Source organism: Apodemus sylvaticus, chromosome 7 (genome assembly GCF_947179515.1).
Source record: "Apodemus sylvaticus chromosome 7, mApoSyl1.1, whole genome shotgun sequence".
NCBI classification, from domain to species: Eukaryota; Metazoa; Chordata; class Mammalia; order Rodentia; family Muridae; genus Apodemus; species Apodemus sylvaticus.
The window spans coordinates 9,213,589-9,239,376 of record NC_067478.1 but is presented as its reverse complement, the minus strand read 5'-3'; the positions used below and the strand labels follow the sequence as shown (position 1 = coordinate 9,239,376).

At 50.3% G+C, this 25,788-nt stretch overlaps 1 protein-coding gene across 2 annotated transcripts in view; it reads right to left on the bottom strand.

Annotated features, from left to right (window-relative positions):
* Gpd1l (glycerol-3-phosphate dehydrogenase 1 like) overlaps nucleotides 1-17,873 on the bottom strand; it is a 35,562-nt gene extending 17,689 nt beyond the window's left edge. The window contains exons 1-3 of one of the 2 annotated variants that reach the window (XM_052187071.1): nucleotides 17,631-17,873; nucleotides 4,117-4,294; nucleotides 985-1,125 (exon numbers count right to left, since the gene is read on the bottom strand). In XM_052187071.1, coding sequence (XP_052043031.1) covers nucleotides 985-1,125; nucleotides 4,117-4,294; nucleotides 17,631-17,677 — 366 coding nt within the window. In that variant the 5' untranslated portion in view covers nucleotides 17,678-17,873. Of the gene's footprint in view, nucleotides 1-984; nucleotides 1,126-4,116; nucleotides 4,295-17,521; nucleotides 17,580-17,630 lie in introns of those variants that run through there. The other variant, XM_052187072.1, reaches the window with a different exon arrangement.
* Between the last annotated feature and the right edge of the window lie 7,915 nt (nucleotides 17,874-25,788).

The following is a 25,788-nucleotide window of genomic DNA, read 5'->3' as shown; positions in this document are numbered from 1 at the left end:
ATTTGATCACATCTAACTGTCCCACCATAATGTGACATCAGTGCAGCCATCTTTGAAAGCTGATAAATGGCACCTCGATGTCCGGCTATACGGTTCAGCTCCGTAACTAGGTTAGAAACTCACATACATGGACGCATGTGTGTTGACTCCTCACTGTTCCCTGATGCAAGCAAGGTCTTCCAAAATGAAAAGTTCAGGACTCATTATTATGACAGACCCCACTACCAGCTGTGCGGTAAAGTTTGCAGACCAGTTTTTAGAAGTCTAGATGAAGAAAGCATGTACCTATAAGAATACCTAGAATATCAATTAATTGAAGGGAAGAAACCTTTCAGTTGGAGATAAAAAGGAGTAAAACTACCGCATCCTTTCCAGCATGGCACTAGGGATTGAACTCAGATCTCCGAGACTCACAGCAAGCACCTGACCCACCGAGCCGTCTCACCCACCAAGGATGGTTACTGTCACCATGATTGGACCAGTCACTGGTAATGCCCACCTGAGTGTCGGAGAGGATTAACTCAGAGAGAAACAGCTGTCCTGAAAATGGTGGCACACCTCCTGGGCCAGAGTCCCAGACTGAACCAGAAAGAAAAAGAGGCCGGGGATATCGCTCTGTGCTGAGTGCTTGCCGGGCAAGCACAGGGTGAGGAGCTCTAGTGCCACAGCACAAAGCGAAACACAATAAAAACTCAGCAAGCCAGCTGATGCCACATTCCAGTCTGTCTGCCCTGTGGTCTGTGAGCTGGCAGCCGCCCGCGGCCAGGCCTGCCTTGTCTCCCTGGCCATAATGGATCATCTTGCCATATAAACAGTGAGCCGAAATAAACCCCCTCCCCACTGTCGTTGCTTCCTGTCAGATGTTTAGCCATGACTGGTGAGGAGTTGCTTGATATAGCTTCCCAGGCAGAGGAGAGAGGGCACGAACTGAGGAGAGCCAGGGTCGCGGGCCCGGCCTCCTGTCCGCTCTGCACGCGTACCCACCTTGATGAGGGTGATCCCCAGGGCCTTCTTGGGCACCCTGCCCGTGATCTCATCGCAGATCTTGTGAATGAACTGGTGGGGGATGACGAAGACCAGCAGGTCTGCGTCCTGCACGGCTTCGCTGAGGTTTGGGACAGCGACCTGCAAAGCGGGGAAACAGACAACGTCTGTAGAAGTTCTGTCAGTCCGTACCCCCACTCCTTCAAAATGCACACCGCACTCAGGTACCGCCATCTCCACCCCCGCTCTTTCTAGAAAGACCCTGACATGTCCTGTTATTTATTTCTAAAATTTAAAAATTGTCTTAATTTTATTGATTGATTGACGTGTGTGTGTGTGTGTGTGTGTGTGTGTGTGTGTGGTGTGTACATATATGTGCTGAGACATGCATGTATGAATACATGTGGACATCAGAGGGCAGCTTGGCTCTCTCCTTTCTCTCGGTCCTGGGGATCGAACTCGGGTCATCAGGCTTGTATGCAGACGCCTCTAGCCACTGAACACCTCACCTGCCCTACCGCTGCTCTCATTACTGCTTTTTTTGAGATAGGACTGTCCTTTACTGCCCAGGCTGTCCTGGAAGTCACCGTGTAGCCCATGCTGGCCTCAAACTCGCCATCCTTCTGCCTCAGCCTCTCTTTCATTCTGGATACCATGATGCTAAGGCAAAAAAGAAAGGATCAGGAGCCACAGCCAGCCCCGGCTACACAAAACTGTCCCAGAAGGCCAAAAACCAAACCAAACAAAAAGCCTACTTAAGTGTAGATGTGCGAATTTAGTGAGAACAGTGTTTTTTAAAAACCTGGCAGAGCTCAGCAGACAAGGATGAGAGAGACAATGAAACTAATCCCAAGGGAGCTGTGACCAGTGGCTCCCATGTCACACCAGCTGAAGCCAGAGCGCCACAGTGGAAGAGCCTTTCCGCACCTGGCAGAGCTCCAAACATCAGCTCCCGGTGAAGCCAGCTCAGCCACCGCTCTCCCAAGCACAGGCAAATAACTGCTGTCCTCTCCATTCAGGTCCGTGAAAACCACACCCAGACCTGCCAGCCTTCAGAGAGCCAGTGGGAGAAAGTGGCACTCAGAAACGGCGGGTCACTGTCACAGAAGGTTCCAGAGTGGGGACCTCACGCAGGGTGGGGCGTGCAGTGGTTTAGGATCCGTGCAAAGGAGACTTAGACTCTGCAGTCCCAGTCTCGCTGACAGACATGCACAGCAATGCAGGGCTGGGATCGGGGCTCAATGGGTCCAGAGCCTTCCTGGGGTACACGAAGCCCTGAGTTAGATCCCCAGAACCACAAACCAGGGGAAGCTGGTTGGGGAGATGAGGGCAGGAAGGTCAGGAGCTGAATCAGCCTCAGCTACATACCAAATTCAGGGCACACCAGAAAAGATGGAGCCCATTGCTGAGGGATTCTAGAGAGATGGCTCAGCTGCTAAGCTCTCCCGCCCTTGCAGAGGACCAGGGTTCAATTCCCAGCACCCACATGGTGCCTCACAGCCATCTGAAACTCCAGTCCCAGGGGATCCAACACCCTCTTCAGACCTCCCTGGGCACCAGGCATGTATGCCAAGCACAGACACACAGACATCCTCAGACACAAAATCTATTTTTATAAAAAGTTTTGGAAAATTAGTTAAAATAAATAGTGGTTTTGTTGGTTTGATTGTTTTTGGTTTTTGAGAAAGGTTTCTCTGTATAGCCTTGGCTCTCCTGGAACTCACTCTGTAGACCAGAACTCAGAGATCCAGCTGACTCTATCTCAGTAGTGCCGGGACTTAAAGGAGTGTGCCACCACCCACCACCCTCTAAAATAAATAGTGAATAAATTAATAACTAGCTGGCGTCCTGTGTATCCTCTCAAATTCACAAGAAGACAAGAAGACGCATGCTAAAACTGAGACACTAGGGAAGAGAGGACTGTAGAGAGAAGGCTGTACTTGTGTTGTGACCTTGGGGTTCCAATGTCAGGTACAGATGGCTTCTGGGGGCACTATCCAAGAGAGGTCACATAAATGTCCCTTCCACAGAGGGGAATGTATATTTGGATGGGATGGCAAGGCTGAGGTATGATACTAGGCTTTCCTCCTGTCTACATTCAGCCCGGGGAGGAAGGGGGTGGTGAGGGAGGAACTCCCCCCCCCCCCAGCTTCCTCCCTTCTCCCTCCAGGGCCCAGGCTCTTGCTTCTTAGAGCCACTTGGCAGATTCATGGTCCCCGGTATTAAACTGCCTGGCCCCAGTGTACAGATTTATAATCTCAGCTCCTCAGGGGGTTGAGGCAGTAGGCTCACAAGTTTAAGCCCTACCTAGGCAGCCTAGGGAGATCATGTCTCAAAATAAAAAGGAAAAGCACCAGGGTAGGAGCTCTGGGTGCCCACCTAGCAAGTCAAAAGCAGGTGGGCAGAGTTCCAGGCATGTGGTGGGGCAGACAGAGGGCGCAAGTTCCTTGTTACTGGCACCAAGAAAGGAGCATGATGCTGACCTCCTAGCTCTCCCACCCCAGTAAGCAGGGGTGAGACCCTGGGTTTGATTCTCAGCCCCATGTGACCTAAAGCTGTAGTACTAATGCTAGGGAGGTGCAAGCAAGAAGACCCCCAAGTTCATGCAGTGCCATGGGTGCTTGAGGCTAGCCTGGGCTACATGCCGGCAAAACTGTCTTGGGGGTAGAGGTGGGGAGGCCTAAAAATTCAAAAGAAAAGCCTGTCAGTTAATGATAGGGAGAGTGGGGAGGGCTCTAATCCAATATGGTTGTTGTCCTTGGAAGAGGCAGTGGTGAGGGGAGGAGGGGTGGCTACGTGGTTAAGAGTTTGTGGCTCTTCCAAGAGGACCACAGTTTGGTTCCTAGCACAACCTCCTGTAACTCCAGCTCCAAGGGATCCAATGTCTGAACTCCAAGCACACAAGAACACACACACACACACACACACACACACACACACACACACACTTTAAGAGGTAGTAACATAATACCAACAGTATCCACAGAAAAAACACCAAGAACAAATCAACCCAAATCTGAGAAAATCCGAGCCAGTCAAAGGTTGCTTTACCACATCCAGGCCCCAGTGACACCCAGAGGATCCCAGCCTGGAGACAGAAGCGGATGTGTCTACACCCCTGCCACATCGTACCACATTTTCTGGCAGCTTGTGTCCTGGGAGATATTTCACGTTTTCGTGGTCACTGTTGATAATGTCCGTCAGTTTCCTCCCGTTCACGGTCTCTTCGAAGACCCACATCTTGACGGTGGAGGAGAACTTCTGCAGCTTCTTCACGTTGCTTCCGATGATTTTCGCAACAGCTGATCCCCTGGAATGAGGGGGCGGGAACCCCGTAAACTCACTTGAGTCCTCACAAGTCCACTCAAGGTGAGAGGCATATCTGCCTCCAAGCCACTGAAAACTCTGCCCTTATAGGGAATGCTCCCCCCCCCCCCAGCCCTGCCTGTTATCAGGAAAATGCCAGCATTTGCTCAATTATTAGTGGTACACATCAATATTCAAAGCCTCCAATTATTATTGGTATCACTATAAAGAAAATTCTAACAAATGCATGGAGGCAGAAGATGTCCGTCACCGACTCAAGTGGGTTCCAGAACAATTTGGATTGAGACCCTACCTCAAACTCAAACAAGTGAGGGTGATGGAGAGTGCCCAAAAACCCGAGGATTTCGGCGAGTGTGTGTGGTGTGTGTGCACGAGTGTGCACGAGTGCATTGTGTGTGTGTGTGTGTGTGTGTGTGTGTGTGTGTGTGCACACGCGCGCGCAGTGCTGCTGGTGAGAGACAGACAGGTAGTGGGCAGAGACCTGGCTCAGTTTCTTGACCTTGCCTTGGGAGAGGCTCCAGAAGACAGGCCTTACCTGGGAAGGGACTGAGCTGCTTCCCAGGAAAGTCCCTGGAATCAAACCCAGTCCAGAGTGTTTACACAGAAGCATGAAGTCCAAACCCAGACACAAGGGAGCATTAACTTAGGCTCAAAGCACACACTAAGTCACTCAACTCTCCAAGGCTTTGCAAATGAGTTTGTGATTCCGGCATTGGGAGGTGGAGCTGGGGGAATAAGGACTGAGGCCATCTTCAGCCACATCTGGAGTTGGAGGCTAGCCTGGGCTATCAGATTTCTTTTCAAAAACAAAGTCAGGTGTATCTACGCCTTTAATCCCAGCACTTGGGAAGTAGAAGCTGGTGGGTCACTGAGTTCAAGGCCAGCCTGGTCTACAAAGTGAGTTCTGGAATAGCCAGGGCTACACAGAGAAACATTTGGGGGGTGGGGAGCAAACAAAAACAAAAACCAAGTGTGACACTGAGGCAGGAGGACATCTGAGAGGTCTAGGCCAGCTAGGGATACACAGTGAGACCCTTTCTTCTCTCTCTCTCTCCCCCTCCTTCTCCTTCTTTAAGTTTTTCAAGACAGGGTTTCTGTGTATAGCCCTGGCTGGTCTTGAAATCAGAGATCTACCTGCCTCTGCCTCCCGAGTGCTGGAATTAAACGTGTGTGGCACCACTGCTAGGCTGTGAGACCCTTTCTTAAAACAACAACAACAACCCCAATCCAATGCTAAACAAAAAAAAACTCAGCCAACCAAATAAGTGGGGGCTGGAAAGATGGCGCAGTAGTTAGAGCACTGACTGCTCTTCCAGAGGACCCAGTTTTAATTCCCAGTTTTAAAATAGATGATGACTCACAGTCATTTGTAGCTCCAGTAGCAGGGAATCTGTGATGCCCTCTGCTAACGCTGAGGGTACCCGGCTTACATGTGGTACAGAGTTGCACGCAGGGAAAACACCCATGTAAAATAAAGATTTGAAAAATAAAAATAATCAAGTGGGACATGGGTGGATTCTTGCTATAAGGCCTCAATCTTTATGGAGAGACACTGTCATCACTTCACAAATGATAAGAGAGGAAGTAAAGAAAAGTACAGGTGTGACCCAGGGACGATGCCGCGAGCACCAAAAGGCAGGACTTTGATCCCAGATCTGTTTCCCAAGGGCCCTAGCCTATTCAGTCCTTAAAGTAGACCCGCTTCCAGACAATCCATGCATAGACTGTGTGCAGGGTGTGCAAGGGAGGGGAAGCAACAGGTTTGTCTGTCTGTCTGTCTGTCTGTCTGTCTGTGAGGGGAAGCCACAGGCTTGTCTGTCTGTGCCCTTCTGGAGTTCGGATCCTGGGACATGGTGAAGAGTGATGCCCAAGATGGTGGCTATTGTGAAGGCTTTCTTTCCCCGAGATTTAAACCCTGATCTAAACACCTGCTCCCCAGTGACAGGACCCCAGTGACAAACCAAAGTAGATTCCAGGGCCCAACCCTGGGGGACTAATGAGTTTCCTGGGCTCATGAGTGGGGAGCTAATTATGGGAGCACAGTTGACCCGTCACCTCAAAGTCTCGCCCCAGTGTAGACAAGACTTCCCCACTGCTGACAGACAGTCTCCCACTCAGTAAACCTCCACCCCCTGAATATTGTCTTCTTGAGACCAGGGCAAATGGGGTGGAACAGTAAAGGCTCTTAGAAACATCTGGGTCAGAACTCAGGCCTCCTGGTGCTCACAGGGTGTTGAGTGTGGCTGGAGGATGGCTCATAATAAAAGTGCTAATCACAGGAGCCTGATGGCCAGGGTTTGCTCTCCAGAGCCCCGGAAAGGTGACCTTTGACCTCCACATGTATGTCGCTGCACACCCTCTCCCATGTGCAAGCACACATGCAAACACAGTAATAAATACATTTAAAAAACAAAACAAAACCCACAAAGCTTTATGCTTGGTTTCTGGCACGGTAAGAACCAGGTAGCTGGAGCCACCGTTCAGCTGGTAGACAGCTTTCCTAGAATGTACAAAGCCCTGGGTTTCATCCTTTAAGTCAGGTACAGTGGCGCACGCTCATTATCCTAGCGCTTGGGAGGCAGAGGTAGGCTTAGGAGTTCAAGGCCATTTTATTAACTTAAAGGACAGACTGATGCCCTACTTCAAAGAAAGAAGCAGGAAGAAAGTTTGGACTCGCAGGGCAGGGCGGGAAGGCAGCTAGGAAGTCAGGGTGCGCCCGCCTGGGGATGGGCAGACAGATGAGCACGGCTCTGGTGCCTACCAGGCACCGTGCAGTTGCCAGTACCTCATTTGGCACTACCCATCTCAAGACAGGGACCGGAGGGGTGGTTGGGGGTCTCCCAGTCGGAGGTAAGGACATCTGAGATCATGGTGGTAAATTGCAATGCAGAAGGACCCCCCACCCTCCACCCCTGGGTGTGAATCTGAGGGGCAGGTCTTTGGCCTGTTTTTCATCTAAAGCGGGTGTATCATAGGGTGGGCCAGACAGCTCGGCTTCCAAGTGTGGTGATCTCAGCTCTGTGTCCAGGCCCCACACCGTGGAAGGAGAGAGCTGACTCTTGTTCTCCTCCCCACCTTAAATAAATAAATGTAATTTAAGGCCCAGAGTGCGTAAGAGCCCTGGCTCCTCCTAGAGGACTAGGGTTTGGTTCCCGACTGTCTGTTCTCTCCAGCCCCGGGACCTGATGGCTTCTTCTGGCCTCCATGGATAATGCATGTCTAGGGTACACATGCAGACACAACACCCAAACACACAAAAGTAAAGGTACGTTTTAAAATGCAATTTAAAATTACATAAATATATAAAGGTGGTTCTATCACACTCTGGATTTACCGCTGGGCTCTGGGGATACAATTCAGGCCCTCCTGATTGCCTGATTTCACCAACGGAGCCATCCCCCAGCCTCTTGTTCTCTCCTTTAACCAAGGAAGGTGTTCAGGGAGGGCGAGCACATGGCCAGGCTCTCCACAGCCTGAGCCCCTGCCCCTCCAGGGCTGCTCTGAGCTGAGGTTCCCTGGGCAGCCCCGGATGTTGGTGAGTTCTCTAGCCTTCAGTCCTAACAGCCATCCATGGAAGAATTCAAAGCATCGAGAATAATCCCATCTCACCACCCAGGCAGAGCCACGATCAACATCGCGTGCGATGTGATGCTCTGCAGTTAAAGGGCCTTTAAAGTACAATGGAGCGCCAGAGAGACTCAGATACAAATGTGGAGAGCAAAAGATTGTAGGACTAGATTCAACTCTGTGCGATGTTTATTTGATCTCTGTGTACAGACGCTTTCCAAGTTTAAAACCAAAAGAGGAAAACCACAGAGACAGTGAAAAAAAAAATCATTATGAGTACTTCACTGAGGAGGGAGGGAGGCGACAGGGCTTCTGGTGACTGCTGAGGACAGGGCTCACTTTGCACCATACAAGGGTACCCTCCACAGAAGGCAGCACGTGGTTGGGGATGCGGCTCAGATGGTAGAGTACACCCTAGCACAAAGCCCTGGCTCCAAACCCCAGCACCGGGTAAACTGGGTTTCTAGGCAGCAAGCTGGTTTACCTGCTAAGCCTCCCTCCCTCCCTCCCTTTGCAACAGAGTGTCATCTGGTCCAGGCTGCTCTGTAACTCCTTGTGTAGCAGAGGATTTGAGGATGAGCTTCAATTTCTGACTCTTCTGTCTCCTCCTTGATAGGATCAGAGGTTTGTGCCAGGGGTTCCAGCACACTGGACAAGTCCTCCACCAGTTGACTCCTCTCCACACACAGACTCTTTGCAGACACTCAGAGTGTCAAGGGAACAGAGACTGAGCTCTTGTAAGATACTTCCTATGGCTGCATCAAGCCACCTGAAAGCCAGGCAAGGGCTGGGGAGACGGGAGACGGCTCATGGACGAAGAGCTTGCCACCCTGTGAGGTCTGGAGTTCAGATCCCCAGGACCCATAGAAAAAGCCAGGAAGGGGAGGTGACCACGTGACACACCAGTTCATGAGAGGCAGACACGGGATCCCAGGGCAAGCTGGGTAGCTAGACAAAGCGGAACGTGTGAGCTCTAGGCTGAGGCATGGAGACCCTGAGACAGAAGACACTGTCCGATGCCTGCTTCAGGATTCCACGTGCATAGGTACACGCATGCGAACATGCATACACACACACACAGGATTCCACGTGCATATGTACACACATGTGAACATGCATATACAGATATGCACACACACACACACACGCACACGCACGCACACGCACGCACACGCACGCACACGCACGCACACGCACGCACACGCACGCACACGCACGCACACGCACGCACACAGGAAGAAAAAGACCCCATGAGTTACAGAGGTTCCTTCTATAAAGGACGGAGGTTAGGGTGGTAGACTCAGCTTGTTTCTGTGCACATGGCCAGAGTTCAGGCTGTTAGGTGGGGGTTCTTGAAGACTGCGCTCTTTGGTTTTGTTGCTTTTAGCCCACGCTGACCGCTTCCTTTTTCTAGAACTCGGGGGAAAAAAGCAGGTAGAAGCAACTAGAGGATGAGAAGAAGCCTGGAACAGCGTTTCTCAAGCTTGGCAGGAGGCAGGAGAGGGGAAACGGGGGCCACTTCCTCATCCCACTGACTCTAGCTGCAAGAAGCTCGGTTCCATTAGTCTGTTACGCTCCTGGGCACGACACCACTGCATGCTAGTTAGTTACAACCCAAGAGTTTGGGACAGGGCTAATTTGGTGGAATGCATGTCTGCCACTAACCCAGGAAAGCCTGAGTCTGTAAAACCGAGACAGTGTATCATGTCTATAATCCCTGCACAGGGGAGAAAAGGCGGGAAGATCAGAGCTAGGCTCGGTACAGCTAGATGGGCCTCCGCCCGCACAGAAACACAAAAGACAACGACAAAACTCCAAGCATAAAAAACAAGCAAAGCAGTCTGGGGCAATGGCTCAGTCTGGTAATGCGCTTACCTTGTACACACAAGGACCTGAGTTTAAACCCCAAAGCCTGAATAAAAATGCTGGGCATGGTAGAGCAAACTGGGCATGGTGAAGCAAACTTGGCATGGTGGAGCAGGCTTGTAACCCCAGCACTGGGGAGGTGGAGGCAGGTGGATTACTGGGACTTACTATCCAGGCAGCCTCGGCTTACTCAGTGAGTTCCAGGCCAAGGCCAAGTCGATAAACACAAGGAGGGGGCAAAACAGAAGCCATCATGGTGGTTCAGTAGATGAAGGGACTTGGGGCCAAGCCTGACTGTCTGAGGCGGATCTCAGAATCCACAAGGCAGAAGGGGAGAATCGGTTCCCAAAAGTTGTCCTCTGATGCACAGCGTTCATGAGCTTCGGTGAGCACACACACACCCACGCACTAAATATGTCAAGGTAGGAACATTTTTCACACAACCTGTATATATATAGTCACATAAACAAGGCCTGCACAATGATACCAACTGACATCCTCAATGGGATGGGGACCTCTCACAAGATCCCCACCTGGGCAATGGCTGCCCAGAGAGGGGGAAGATCAGTTCCCTCCAGGCACACACAAGAGCAACACTGAATGGTCTCAGCCAGTTGTATCTATAGATACATGTGTATGTGTCATGTATTACATATAAAAAATTAAAGAATGATTAATCCCAGCCCTTGGGAGGCAGAGGCAGGTGGGTTTCTGAGTTCAAGGTCAGCCTGGTCTACAGAGAGTTCTAGGATAGCCAGGGCTACACAGACAAACCCTGTCTTGAAAAAAACCAATAAGTAAGTAAGTAAGTAAGTAAGTAAGTAAGATGGTGAGTGCATGATGTTCAGAGTGAGTGGGGGACAGGGGAAGAGTTAGAAGGGAGAGGGGGTACAAATGATGTAAATACAGTGCTCTCAGGGAGGAAATTCTCAAAAAACACTAAGGTGTGAATTTTTTTTAACTAATACAACAAAGCTGATCATTGTTTTAAAAGACAACCAAGGACAGACAGACAGACACACAAGTCAATGTAATTAAAAATATTAAGAGCCAATTGCCAACAAAAGCCAGCTTCTCGGGTTGCCCCAGCACCTCGGGAAGATCACAGTGTAAAATACAGACCTCAGGTCACAGCAGAAGGGCACCTATGTCCAGAACCACACCCATCCTCCCGGGCAGGCAGGGTAGGGGATCAAGTCCCTAGGGAGCCAGCTACCTGGGTCTCTCATCTCCGTCCCCTGCTTTGCAGCCTTGGATAATTTAAATTGCATCTATAAATCCTTACTTGGAATTCCAAAGGTAGCCTGAGGTTTGTGTGAAATTAGGGAGTGATCAGTAGAGACAGGGGGGAGAGCATGGCTTCCTAGCCCTCGGTGTCGGCGACCAGGACTCTCAGTTCAACACCCTTGACCGGGGCCATCCTGAAGTCCCTTAACTGATCAGAGGAATCTGCCCAAGATCGGCAGGTAAAGGTCATGTCCAAGGTGTGTGTCATGAGTCCATGTAGTGACTCATCTTGTAACCCCAGCAGTTGGGGAGGCAGAGGCAGGAGGATCACTGGCGGCGTGACTGACCTACGCAATGCACTGAGTGTCTCAAAACAGCCTCACTGCTTGGATGGCCTCGAACTCACAGATCTCCTGCCTCTGCTTCCTGATGGCTTGGACTAAAGACCAGCACCGGACATGTTTTGTTTTGTTGTTTGATTTTGGATTTTTTTACTTTCGAAACAATGTTATATAGTCTGGGCTAGCCTGGTAATCACTATGTAGACTATGTAGCCTAGGCTGGCTTCAAACTCCCTTCAATCTCCCTCCCTGCATCCCTCCAGTACTGGGATTATAGATTTTCCCATTATTTGTTTTTCTTTCTTCTTCCTCCTCCTTTACTTTTGCTGTATTTTAAAAATAACTTTTATTCTCCCGTTTAACTGTTGTCTGGGAAGCTTACTGCCTCAGTCTGCTAACCTAGGCCTAGTCCTGGAAGCTTCGAGCCTCCATACAACCTAATCCAGTCCTAGAATGTCTTCAGCTTCTGAGACTCACTGCTGAATACATGCACCCCTACTTAATCCTTCTGAGCTCTTGATGGCTGGATCACCTCACCTGTGCTGGCTCAAACTCCTCTCCCAGCTGGCTTATTCAGTCTGGCTTCTCTCAGCCTCTGAGTGGCTCTGGTTGGTTTCAAATGTACCCTAGCTATCTTTTCTTCCTTCCTTCCTTCCTTCCTTCCTCTTTTTCCTTTCTTCTTCCTTCCTTTCTCTTTTTCCTTTCTTTCCTCCTTTCTTTCCTCCTTTCCTCCTTTCCTTCTTTCTTTCCTTCTTTCTTTCCTTCCTTCTTTCTTTCTTTCTCTTTCTTTCTCTCTTTCTTTCTCTCTCTCTCTCTTTCTTTCTTTCTTTCTTTCTTTCTTTCTTTCTTTCTTTCTTTCTTTCTTTCTTTCTCTCTTCTTTCTTTCTTTCTTTCTTTCTTTCTTTCTTTCTTTCTTTCTTTCTTTCTTTCTTTCTTTCTTTCTTTCTTTCTTTCTTTCTTTCTTTCTTTCTTTTGGATTTTTTGAGTCAGGGTTTCTCTGTGTAGCCCTGGCTGTCCTGGAACTCACTCTGAAGACCAGGCTGCCCTTGAACTCAGAAATCCGCCTGCCTCTGCCTCTGCCTCCCAAGTGCTGGGATTAAAGGTGTGCACCACCACTGCCTGGCTCTGGCTATCTTTTCTAACCTTCTGGCTCCTTCTCATTCTCTGGATCTTTCTGTCTTCACCGTGTCTAGTTTGTTCTCTCTTCAATCTGTCTCTGTGAAGCCCGCCTCCTCCCTCTGAGCCGCTCCACTCTCCCTCTCATCTCTCCACTATCATATGTACTGTACCCTGTGCTGTGCCCTCTCCTTCCTAGCCTCTGTCTCTCCCTAAGTAGCTTCCCTTTCCTCTTTCATCTCTAGTGAGTTGGGCTTAACCTATTCTGTCAAGTCTTTCTCTGATTTCTCTGATTTCTCACTTTGCCCCTCAATTAGACATTTTCTAAAGCAGGTGCTTCCTTCTACAAACTAACTTTATCTTCATTGTTTGGGACTAAAGGTGGCTACTAAGGACACGCCTGTATTCTAACCAGAGGGATAAAAGGTGTGTGCCAAGGGCTGAGCCACACCCTGACAATAATCAGGTTAAAATATCCTGTAATAATTATGGAGTAAGCTCAGGTCCTTGCATGTGCTAGGAAAGTTGGAAAGTGTTCTACCAATGTGATATTACCCTGTGACACACACACACAGACACACAGACACACACACACACCTGCCCTTGAAATGTTGAGACAGGGTCTCGCTGTGTAGCTCAGATTGGCCTTGAACTGCCTTGACAGGATGATCTAGAGCTCAGGATCCTCCCCCCTCCAAATGCTGGGAATACAAATGATATGCTATCATGCTGTGTGTGTGTGTGTGTGTGTGTGTGTGTGTGTGGTTCCAATGGATGTTCAAGGCTCCTCTGGCCTCTGTCATCAGTCTAGTTGACTCGCACCCGCAGCCCCAGTCCCCACATCCAGGACAAGAGGACCTTACCTAGCCTACCTTCACAACCACTGGTGTCAAGGAGCATGTGGGAGACACTTGGGCCTGAGAGGTAAAGGCTACACCTTAGCTATTAAGTGACTGCACCTTTATTTACATAAATACTCAAATCTCTGGTTGTAAAGATTGCTTGAGCAATATTTACATTCCTGTGGTTGAGGACCGGATGTGGACAGCAGGCTCACGTTTGAAAAGGAGCAAAAGGCTGAAGTCCTTTCTGAGGGAAAATCTGCCCTTTTCTAAGGAGCGATTCACCAAGACTGGCTGCAGAGGTGACCTCGGTGTAGGGAGTCTCTGGACCACGTGCTATGTATGGGGAGCAGAGGCAGATCTGACTGGTCTAGCCTGGTCTTCATAGTGGATCCTTGTCTCACAAAACCAAACCAACAACCAACAAAACCCCCCGTGGCTTTCCTGTAATCTTAGCACTGGGCAAGTAGAGGAAAAAAGATCAAAAGTTCAAAGTTGGAACTGGAGAAATGACTTAGGAGGCTAAAAACACTGCTAATCTTCCAAAGGACTTGGGTTTGAGTCCCAGCACCCCACAGCGGCTCCCAGCTGTCTGTAACTCCAGCCAGGGGATCTGAGAATTGCTTCTGACCTCCAAGGGCACCGGGCATCCGTGTGGTACAGATATACATAAAGGCAAAACACTCCCACAAAATACATAACTCTTTTTTTTAAGTTATATAAATAAAAGCCTACAGGATACATTAAAAAAAAGTTCAAAGTCACCCTTTGTACTGAGTTCACGGCCAGCTGTAGGCTTGTGCCAGACCCCAGTTCACAGTCTGTATCTTTGAATCTTATCTTCTAAGCCCTTATTTATCTCACACCCGAGTCACTTAATAGTGGAGACCGTGTACTGTTCCTGAAAAGGGCACAGGACCCTAAGGAAGACAGCACCTACCAGGGGCAAACATTGGCATCTATACAATTCAGAAGTGAACACTCCATCTCTACCCTGATTATTTTTTTGAGATAAGATTTCATTGTAATTCTGCCTGGTCTAGAACCTACTATGTAGCCCAGGTTTGCCTCTTAATTGTAGTGTTCCTCCTGTCTCAGATCCTTCTGTGCAGCAATCATAGACTTGAGCCATTCTGCCCCCTTCTGACCCCTCCCTGTTTTTTTTTTTTTCAGTCCCTGAAATCAGGAAGTTCTCAGGAAGCGGGGATCCTCTGTCTAGGACTGGAGTGACTCTGTACCCAAGGCGATGGCCTGAAGCCAGCATCTGTCTGTCTGATCCCGTACCTAATGGAGGCAGGCAGCCAGCCCAAGCCTTCCAAACATTTCTCAATCGCTGTGCCACAGGCCAAGTTCTACTCACTCCCAGAGCTGGATCGGACCAAGAATGCAGCCAAGTACATCAGAATGAAGATGCTTCAGGCTAGCAGCCAAGCCTCCATGAAAGCCCAGAGTTCTCTTGACAGCCCTTGTTCCCGTTCAGTCTAGCGTGGCAGAGCTGGGCCACTTCTGCCTGCACCTGACAAATGGGCAGAAGAGCTGCCCTCTATGGAGTTGTCCGGGAGAGGGAAAGGCTGTTTGTAAGCCTAGCACCAGTGGGTTGGAGATACAGGAAACAGGAGTTCAAAACCATCCTCAACTAGGTCAAGGCCAACCTGGGCTAAATGAGACCCTGTCTCAAAACAACAAAATGTGCTCAGTGGGTGCTTGTCCAGTGTCAGAGCCAACGAGGCAGCTGACATTTCTCTGCAGTGACCTTGATTAAAGACAAGTTGAAGGTCTGTGTGACACTCTGAAGGGCAGATAGGAGTCCTATTCAATGGGGCATAGAGCTTTCTGCTGCTGCCTCAAATAGCACACTAAAAGCACACAGTGGGGCAGCAGGTAAAAGTTCTTGCTACAGAAGCCTGATGGCCTGAGCTGAATCCCCAGAGTTTACAGAAGTTGTCCTCTGACTTCTGCAGGAACTCTCTCACACAAACACAATAAAAAATGGAAATGGACAGGGGTGGTGGCGCACGCCTTTAATCCCAGCAATCAGGATGCAGAGGCTGGCAGATCTGTGAGTTCAAGGCCAGCTTGGCCTCCATAGCAAGTACTAAGACCCAGTCTCAAAAAAGAAATAAAATGGCCCAGAGAGATGGCTCAGAGGTTAAGGGCACTTGCAGAGGATCTCTTCCCCAGCACCCGCACGAGATGCTGCACGGGGCCGCATGGTGGTTCACAACCCTCAGCATCGCAGTTCCAGGAAATCCTCTGCCCTCTTCTGAGTTCTGCAGGCAACAGGCACACACACACACAGGAGTGCACTTACATAGGCAAAACATTCAGACCCATACTAATAAAAATTAAACAAATTAGGGCTGGAGAGATGGCTCAGTGGTTAAGAGCACTGATTGCTCTTCCAAAGGTCCTGAGTTCAAATCCCAGGAACCACATGGTGGCTCACAACCATCCATAACAAGATCTGACGCCCTCTTCTGGTGTCTGAAAACAGCTACAGTGTACTTACGTATAAATAATAAATAAATCTTTAAAAAAAAATTAAACAAATTGTACTAAAAATAAAAAGCATGCCGGGAGCTGATGGCGCACGCCTTTAATCCCAGCACTTGGGAGGCAGAGGCAGGAGGATTTCTGAGTTCAAGGCCAGCCTGGTCTACAGAGTGAGTTCCAGGACAGCCAGGACTACACAGAGAAACCCTGTCTCGAAAAACCAAAGAAAGAAAGAAAGAGGGGGGAGGGAGGGAGGGAGGGAGGGAGAGAGAGAGAGAGAGAGAGAGAGAGACAGAGAGACAGAGAGACAGAGAGAGAGAGAGAGCCTGACTGTGAATCCTGATTCCCCTGCCTGCCCCCAAGGACTGGAATTCCAGGCAGGTGTTATTACAACTCTGGGCTTTTGAAACACATGGCTGGCTGGCTGGAAGTAGAGTTGCTTCCTAGGAACAAGGCCCCAGGGCTTGATCTACAGCAGCAGGCAGAGTATCCGTATTAACTGAGCAACAGAATAATTTTCTGCTGAGTGTCAGTGATGTAGTCTCCTCCGCATAGAGGATAGAGCATTCATTACGACTCAAGAGGCCCTGGGTCAGATCTCCATTACCAAGAGGAAAGGAAAAAAACAAAAACAAAACAAAAAACAAAAAAAAAAAAAACGGTCAGTGTGGCCCTTGCATCGCCTTTAACAGCAGCAATAAGATCTCTGTGAGCAGATCACTTGGTCTACCCAGCAAGTATCAGGCCAGAGCTGAAGTAATACCTGTCTCAAATAAAAAAAGTTTACTTAGTATATATATGCCAGGCACCAGGTAAAGGAATGGTCCGGAGGGGAGAGCTCGCCGGAAATGTGAGTCCAACGCAAGGGTAGAGGTCGGCAAGCGGAGGCCGGGGAGAGGCCACCGGTCCAGCCGCAATGGAAAAGCACAGCTAGCTAAGGTTTCCTCCAAAAGTCCTTTCAGAGCCAAGTCTTCGGAGACCAGTCAGGTGGCTCCTACGACTCCTGTACAGTACCGCTTCTAGCAAGCCTGAGCCGTGGGTGTGAGTCAGACCCAGGAAAACAGAAGGGGGCAGGAGCCAGGAGAACGGCCGGCCCTCAACTGTTCCACCCCTGGGCCGCGGGAAAAGTCTGGAACACACTGTATCCTGCCTCCTTCTCACGGAGACCCCAACTTCTCCTATGTTAAGGATCGAAACTACTGGAAGAGCTTCAAAGCTCTCCAAACACCAAACGCTTTACCAATGAAGTCTAAGACAGCCCAGTGGGGACACGGAGCTCAGCAAACACCTTTCCCTGGGACCCTCAAGTCCCGGCAGCCAGGCCAGTAGGGACTTGGTCCCCCTCCTCGATATCACGTAAGCACGATTGGGAAACACTTGCCAGAGGAAGTGAGAACTGTCTCTTGAAGGGCAGCACTGCCCCCAAATAGCAAGGACCCTTTTCACTTTCTGTGCCTCGGTTTCCTCAACCCCCAAAACTGCAGTAAGAACAACTGAGCCTCTGCAAATTCCTCCAAGGCGTGATCGGCAGGGGAGAATGGAGAACGCCCTTAGGTTGTTTTGCCAAGTACCCGGGCGTGGCGAGCAGGTGGCCGTGACCGCAGGGTAACCAGTGCGCAGACAGGTGCCCACGGGCGCGGTGAGCGCTGCCACCGGGCCAGCTCGGCCGGGCACCTCGCGCTCTGGTTCCTCGGCGTGGCCTCTGTCCCCGCAGTACCCAACCGGGACAGGCGGTCGCAGGCCCGCCTCTCTGCCTACCCGCGGTGCCCTGGTGTCCACGCTGAAGCAGCGGGAGAGCAGCCCTGGCCCGCCGGGAACCGGGGCTTCCTGGAGGCGGAGCCCGCGCCGCCCACCCGCCTCTGCTCACCAGTTCCCCGAGCCCACGATGCACACTTTCAGAGGCGCCGCTGCCATGGCCAAGCCGGATCGCTGCTGCACACAGCCTTCCTCCCAGGACCAAGCCGGATCGCTGCTGCAAACCGGATCGCTGCTGCAAGCCGGAATGCTGCAACACACACCGTGCTTCCCAAGCCGGCTGCTCACTGGAACGGCCTAGTATAGCCGCTCCGGGCGACCCCGCCCCGCCCTCCTGTCCGCCAATGGCCACCGTCACCCCGCCTAGGCGCCTAGGGCCACAGCTGACAGCCAGGAGGACCCGCCCCGCCACTCCCAAGAACCATTGCGCACGCCTGGTCCCGGCGGGTGGCCTGGTCAGCCTCCGGTGTCGCCCCACCCCTGCCCGAGGAATGTTGGGATGTGTAGTCCACCTCCCTGCGGGTTCCCTTTCAGTGCCAGGCGCGCCACATGCAGGCCAATGTTATTGCGTAGACTGGAGCTCCGAGCTCCCGCTGCTGTGTGTCACTCTCCTGGGCAGAGCAAGCCCGACCGAACCTATAGAAGTGTCACCTATTCACTCTCTGAACAGGGACTGCTATCACTTAAGGGTAGAGCTCAGACAGCCTAAATAGTAGACTGCGAATTCACCCAGATTTGGGCGCTGAGCCTGCGCCTGCTTTAATAACGGCTGCCAAATTCGTTTAAACAGGACTAGCCCAGGCACCCGTGAATTTCCTAGCGAGCCAGGAGCTTTAATGTCTTCTGCCCTTGATCTGTCAGTATCTGCTCTACAAGGGAGGCATCGTAGTACAGTTGGTAGAGGGCTACTTTGAACCCAAGAACTTCATTCCCCAGCGCCTGGTGGCTCTGGCCTGTAATCACAGCTCGTGGGAGACCGAGGGAGGAGAATCTCCCAGGTCATTCTTGGCCACATAAAAATGGGAGGCCATCTTGTTGCCTCGTCTCAAACAAGCATCCCTGCATTTCAGGATGGAAAACTTGTCTACACATGGTCGAAACAGAAACTTGAACTGTCCCCTCATGTGGTTACTCACAGGGCAGGACATGCTCCTTTTCTGTCCCTGCCAGAGCTGCGCTGACCTCTGCTCCCAAAATACCCATCCAAGCTGTTGTCCTGCAGTTGCGCATGCGTGCCGAGGCCACTGAAACCAGTAATGGGGGAACGTGTGGCGATCTCTGCGTCAGCGAGGCAGAGTCAGGAGGATCGGAGTTCAAAGTCATCCTTAGCTACACGGTGAGTTTGAGGCCAACCTGGATCATATGAGGCCCCACCACAAAACAAAAGCAAAAATGGGGAGGGCGAGCTAGTTTAGCAAGGAAAGGCGTCAGATCTCTAGAGCCCACGGAGGAGGGAAGAACCAACTTCCTACAGGCAAGCAGTTGTCCTCAGACCTTCCCGGTGCTTGTCCACATAAGCGCCCACTGTCTCTCCCACAGCATAACAACAGTAAGTGAAATCATTTTAACTAATTCATTTGTTGAGACAGGGTGTCACAGTGTATCCCTGAATGGTCTGAAACATGCTAAAGACCAGGGTGACCTCAAACTCACAAGAGATCTGCCTGCCTCTGCCTCCCAAATGCTGGGATTAAAGGCAATTACCTGGATTAAATATTAAATTCATTAAATTAATGCCTGGTTTAAAATAAATTAATTTTAAAATGGAATAGGTTTATCTCTAGCACTCTGTATTAGTCTCTATGAGTCGAGGACAGCCTGGTCTACATAGCAAGTTCAAGATGAGCCAAGGTTAAACAGTGGGATCATCTGGAAAAAAACAAGTCAAATTGTGTGTGGTGATATATGCCTTTAATCCCCAAATGGGCAGGTCTCGGAGGCCATCCTGATCTGTGTAGCCTGGTTATACACAGTGAGGCTCTGTCCTACAAAAAGCGAAATAAAGAAGGAAGAGGAGAGAGAGAGAGAGAGAGAGAGAGAGAGAGAGAGAGAACAAAACAAAACTAGAGCCGGCGGTGGTGGCATACACCTTTAATCCCAGCACTTGGGAGGCAGAGGCAGGTGGGATTTCTGAGTTCGAGGCCAGCCTGGTCTACAGAGTGAGTTCCAGGACAGCCAAGGCTACACAGAGAAACCCTGTCTCAACAAAAAGGAAAGAAAGAAAGAAAGAAAGAAAGAAAGAAAGAAAGAAAGAAAGAAAGAAAGAAAGAAAGAAAGAAAGAAAAGAAAAGAAAAGACCTAGAATTCTCAAACTGCTACATGTTAACCTTTAACCCTGTGTCTAGGCAACACCTCAAACCAATTACATCAGAGTCTCCAGGGAGGAGGTGGGATGTAAGTTTAGAATTTTTAAAGTCAAAGGTGGTTACGTGTGGTGAATACACAGAGTCTGAATCTCTGTGCCTGAGATGTGGAGACAGGAAGACCAGAGGCCATTGTGGCTGAGTAATGAGTTCCAGGCCTGCCTGGGGCGGGGTGGGAGGGTCACAGGAGACCCGTCCCCTCCCCCAGCTCCAGTGGTTGAGAAAGGAGCCCTTGGCAAGGTGGACCTGCATCGAGAAGGGAAGATTTCTGGGGAGCTGGAGAGCAGACCCACAAATAACTGAACCAGAAAAGAGGCCATAGAGGAGGAGGACCCCCTGGGTTCAGGGAGCTTCCTGAACCAGAGTGGGTGCCAGCCCCGAGTGGGTGCCAGCCCCGAGTGGGCACCATGGTGACCCAAGTGACCATTTTCTAAGAGATGGTAAGGGTTGTCCTGAAGAGGAGAAAGCACCGAGTGGGCTAGCCTCAGCCCTGCGTGTTCCTGACTTCCTTCTGAGTTCAGGAGTGGGTGCAAGGTTATCTTCCAGAAGGCGTTGATACAAAGAAACAGCGAGGGACGGAGTCTGGCTGCTGGGACTCCAACTGCAGAGCCTGAAGGTCTATGAGGTCAGAATTATTAGAAAACATGACTATTTTTTCAATGGTGTCGGGGTTCGTGTGTGTGTGTGTGTGTGTGTGTGTGTGTGTGTGTGTGTGTGTGTCCTGTGCGTGCACATACAGGCCTGAGGTTGCTATCAGGCGCCTTCCTCTCGCCATCTCTGGTTTTTTGAGACAAAGTCTTTCACTTAACCTGGAATTTGGGCAGTTGTGGTGGCACACACTGGTAGGATTCGCTGAAGGAGGCAGAGGCAGGAGGATCACGAGTTCGAGGCTAGCTTGGGCTACACATTTTGAGCTGGAGAGATGACTCAGCAGTTAGGAGCACTCACTGCTCTTCCAAAGGTCCTGAGTTCAATTCTGAGCAACCACTCGGTGGCTCACAACCATCTGTAATGGTATCTGATGCCTTCTTCTGGTGTGTCTGAAGACAGTTGCAGTGTACTCATTTAATTAATTATATGAATATTTAATATTCATATAATAATTATATTCAAATTAATTAATTAAAAAACCCTGCAGTTTGATTAAGCTGGCTGGCTAGCAAGGTCCCTCGGATCTTCCTGCCCCTAACTCCAAGGCAGGGACTACAGACTCATGCTGCAGTGGAAGAGCAGCTAGTGCTCTTAGCTGCTGAGGATCTGTCCAACCCCTGGACTTTCATTCATTCATTCACTCATTGACAGGATCTCACGATGAAGCTTTGATGGACTCTCAATGCAGCAATCCCACCCCCACTTTTTGCCCTAGTGTGCCCCCCCCCAGCTTCTGGGGCGTGACCTCCGTTCTAGGTACACAGGCTACAAGCGGAATTGCCCATCTTCAATATCACTCTCAACAGTCCGATGAGCAATTACATATTTTTGGCTGAAGAGACAATGCCAAGAAACTTCGAAGAACTTTTATCTCCCTTCATGAGGGAAATGCAGACACCTTGGATGAGAGGTAGGTTTGTCAGCTCAGGAGAACCAGATAGAGCTTTGGACATTTAATGGTAGGGGGGTCAACTCTCATTTGTTCACATCAAGAGTCATTAAGTTATCAAAGTGGTTTGTGTCCCAGGTTTCATCCATTAACAAAAGAGGGGGGGGGAGAGGAGGGAGAAAGGGGAAGGGGAGGGAGATTTAAAATACAAAGCTATTATCTTGAGGCTGAGAACAAGGCTCAGAGGGTTGATTTAAGTGCCTGGTGCACAGGAATCTGGACCTGGGTTCAGACCCCTACACCCCTGTGAAAGATGAGGCTTAAATGCCAGCTTAAGTGGTCTAAAGAGATCATACCACACAATAAAAAGCCAGGGGCTAGCAAGATGGCTCAGAGGTAAAGGCACTTGCGGCTAAGCCTGATGACCTGCGTTCAATTCCCAGAGCCTACGTGGTGGGATGGAGCCCTGAACTTTGTCCTTCAAACTCCACATGAGTTCTGTGCCAAATTAGTGTCCCCCACTGAAATAAATAAACATAATAAAAATGTAAAACTAATAATAAAAAGTAAAATCAAAAGCCGGGCGGTGGTGGCACACGCCTGTAATCCCAGCACTCTGGGAGGCAGAGGCAGGCGGATTTCTGAGTTCAAGGTCACCCTGGTCTACAGAATGAGTTCCAGGACAGCCAGGGATATACAGAGAAACCCTGTCTCGAAAAACCCAAATCCAAAAAACCAAAAATAAATAAATAAATAAATAAAATAAAAATTGAGGGCTGAGGGTAGAGCCCGGTGATAGAGCAAGCGGGAGGCATGAGACTCAATTCCGAATTCTACAAATACTAATAAAATAGGCTAGTTTCAAAATCCACCACTGGAGCCGGGCATTGGTGGTGCTCGCCTTTAATCCCAGCACTTGGGAGGCAGAGGTAGACAGATTTCTGAGCTCGAGGCCAGCCTGGTCTACAGAGTGAGTTCCTGGACAGCCAGTGCCACACAGAGAAACCCTGTTTGGGAAAAAAAAAACCCAACCAAATCCAAACAAACAAACAAACTAAATAAATAAATAAAACCCACCACCGGGAGGCAGAGGCAGGCAGAGCTCTGCGACTTCAAGGGCAGCCTGGTCAACAGAGTGTCTACATAGTGATTTCCATGTCAGCCAGGGTTACGCAGTGAGACTAAGTCTTAAAAAACAAACAAACTAACTCCAATAACCAACAGCAGCAAAAACAAAACAACCTGCCATTATAACATGTATGTATGCATGTATGCATGGATTTATCTGTCAGAGCCTCCTGTTACCTAGCTTTGCCTGGAACCCATGGAGTAGTGAGGGATGACCTTGAACTTCTGACCCTCCAGGTTTTACTTTCCAAGTGCTGGGATTACAACTGTGAACACAGGTTTTCTTAGCCATGAGGTAGGCATCTGGACGCCACTGAGAGATGCCTCCTCAGTGGTTAAGAGCACTTGTCCCTCTTGCAGAGGACCTGGGTTTGATTCTCAGCACCCACACGATGGTTCTTAATCATCTGCCACCCCTAACTTCAGTCCAGGGGACCCGACCCCCTCCCACTCTCGGAAACCGGCTGGCTCCTGCTTCTGCAACCCGCAAGGCTGATGCTGAGCCTTCCCCGGCCCTTCCAGCACCGCCATTATTAGTAATATAGCAAGTTCTTACTCTGTGGCCCAGGCTGGCCTTAAATTCATATTCCTCCTGCCTCTGTTAGCTGAGGGCTGGAATTACAGTTATGTACTATGTATGTGGCTAAGACTTTGGAGGTTTTCAAGTAGAAAGCCCTAAAGCCGGGGCTGGGGCGTGGCTCCAGCCTATAAACTCAGCATCTTGGAGGCTGACACAGGATGACCATAAATTCCTGGTCAATCAGGGCTGCATAATCTAAAGCAAAACAAAAGGGGCGCGGTGTGGCCTGGCAGGGTGTGACACAAAAGATGGTTAATGTTGGCAGAGGGTATTTGATATTAGAAAAATACTTGATACACATGTGTAAAAATGCTGTAATGAGAGCCGGGTGGTGGTGCGTCACGGCCTCTAATCTCACCATTCAGAGACAGAGGCAGGCAGATCTCTGAGTTCAAGGCTAGCCTGGTCTATAGAGTGAGTTCCAGGACAGCCAGGGCCACACAGAGAAACCCTGTCTAGAAAAATAAAAACCAAGAAACAAGAACAACAAAAGACTCATAATGAAATATTTTATTTTGCAGGATAATCTCCTCCTTCCCTCCCTCTCTCTCTCTCTTTCCTTCCCTCCCTTCTCCCTCCCTTCCTCCTTCCCTCCCTTCCTCCCTCCCTTCCTCTTTCCTTCCTCCCTCCCTCCCTCCCTCCCTCCCTCCCTCCCTCCCTCCCTCCCTCCCTTCCTTCCTTCCTTCCTTCCTTCCTTCCTTCCTTCCTTCCTTCCTTCCTTCCTTCCTTCCTTCCTTCCTTCCTTCCTTCCTGTCTCTCACTGTGTAGCCCTGGCTGGCCTGGAACTCACAGAGACACCCGCCACCCCCCCCACTCCCCACCCCCCCCACCCCCCCCCACCCCCCCCATCCCCCTACTCCCCCACCCCCCACCCCTCCACCCCTCCACCCCCCCCCCACCCCCGCTTCAGAGTTCTCAATGGCTGCTTTAGAACACACAATACTGCCGGGTGGTGGTGGCGCACGCCTGTAATCCCAGCATGCTGGGAGGCAGAGACAGGCGGATTTCTGAGTTCAAGGCCAGCCTGGTCTACAGAGTGAGTTTCAGGACAGCCAGGGCTACACAGAGAAACCCTGTCTCGAAAAAACCAAATTCAAAAAACCAAAACAAACAAACAAACAAATAAATAAATAAAATGGGAAAAAAAGAAAAAGAACACAATACCTACGCATCAAAGGCTGGCTGTGAATTTAGTTTCCCTCATCCAGGACTGCAAACAGTTTGAAGGGGTCAGGGAGGAGAACAAATCAATAAAACTTAAAAAAAAAAAAAGTTACAGTCCTTTCTTTATGAACAGTGTGGTGGTGGGAGGGTAGAGGAGGCCCTTACACTGAGCAGGGCCATCCTCTCAGCCAAACGCCTTGGGTCATTCAGCTGTGCTCCCTTGGAAAGGGACATTCTGGGAGGACTTGATGGCTCTTTATGTCCCTCACCAAGGCGGGAGGGTCAGACCCTCAGTTCAGTCTCCAGCCTCTCCCTCCCACCCTTCGTAAGCAGCACTGCCAGGCCGCTCTAGGTCTCGGGAGTATAGGCCTCTTGTGGGGTGAGGGGCCACACCTATGCTGCTGTGGGAAAATCATCATCTCTGCTGGGCGCAGCCTTTTGTGAGGGTCACCCCACTCTGTAAGGAAGCCCTGCAAACTCCTGGGTTCACCAGAGTGTGCCATCGACGGGATTCTGCCTCTGACTTGGGACCCTAGGGGGAGGGCTAGAAGTTGTTTGTCCCCCAGGGAAGACATTTTATCGACAACTTGTACCACAGTGTGCACTTGGAGGTTAGAGACCAACTTTTGAGAATTGGTTCTTTTCTTCTGCCAGGTGGCTTGTGGGAGTCGAACTCGGGTTGTCATGCTTGGCGGCAAGCCCCCTTTCCCACTGAGCCACCTTCCCCACCCAACAACACACTGTTACTGGCCCCTTAAATAATTCCAACTAAGTTGAATATATCACTTCTACTATGAAACTAGATGAAAGGGGCAGGGCAGCAAACGCTTAGAGTGTCCCTGGGAGTCCAGCCACCCACACAGCACCCGTTGCTCTTGTCTGCCCCATGCTGGCTTCAGTTATGAAGGGAATTAATCACGAGCCAGGCATGGTAATACACAGCCGCCATCTCAACCCTGGGAGGCCGAGTTCAAGTCCAGCCCGGGTGATAAAGCAGGAGGAAGCTGGCTCAAAACCCAAGCTAAAATAAACGCCGCGGCTGCCATCTTGGCAGACGAGCCGAGAACCCCTGGGCTGGGCTCGCTGAGGTGGTGGTACTTGGAGATCTGGCTTCCGGATGGAAACGGTCTGAGGGGAGAGGCCTGGTAGATTGCTTGTGTGTCCAATGGAAAGAGACATCAAAAGCCGTGCTTTCTGCTAGTGTGCCTCCAGGAGAGGCCCTCACCGCAGAGTCCTCTCTAAGCTTCCTGACAGGCAAGTCCTGGACTGGCCTCTCTTGTGCTGCCTGCCAGTGCTTACCCTGCAGCTGTGTGCCCGAGCTGACTGAGAGGATGAGCTCGCTGAAGGGCTCTCACCCACTGAGCTGCCTTCTCCACACTCTGCCCTGTCCTCTCCACACAACAGGTGGAGTAAAGCCCCCCATCCGGAAAATAAAGTCAGACGCTCGGACGGCAGTTACAAAGGCTCAGTTGGTCTTGTAGCCCAGGCTGGCTTC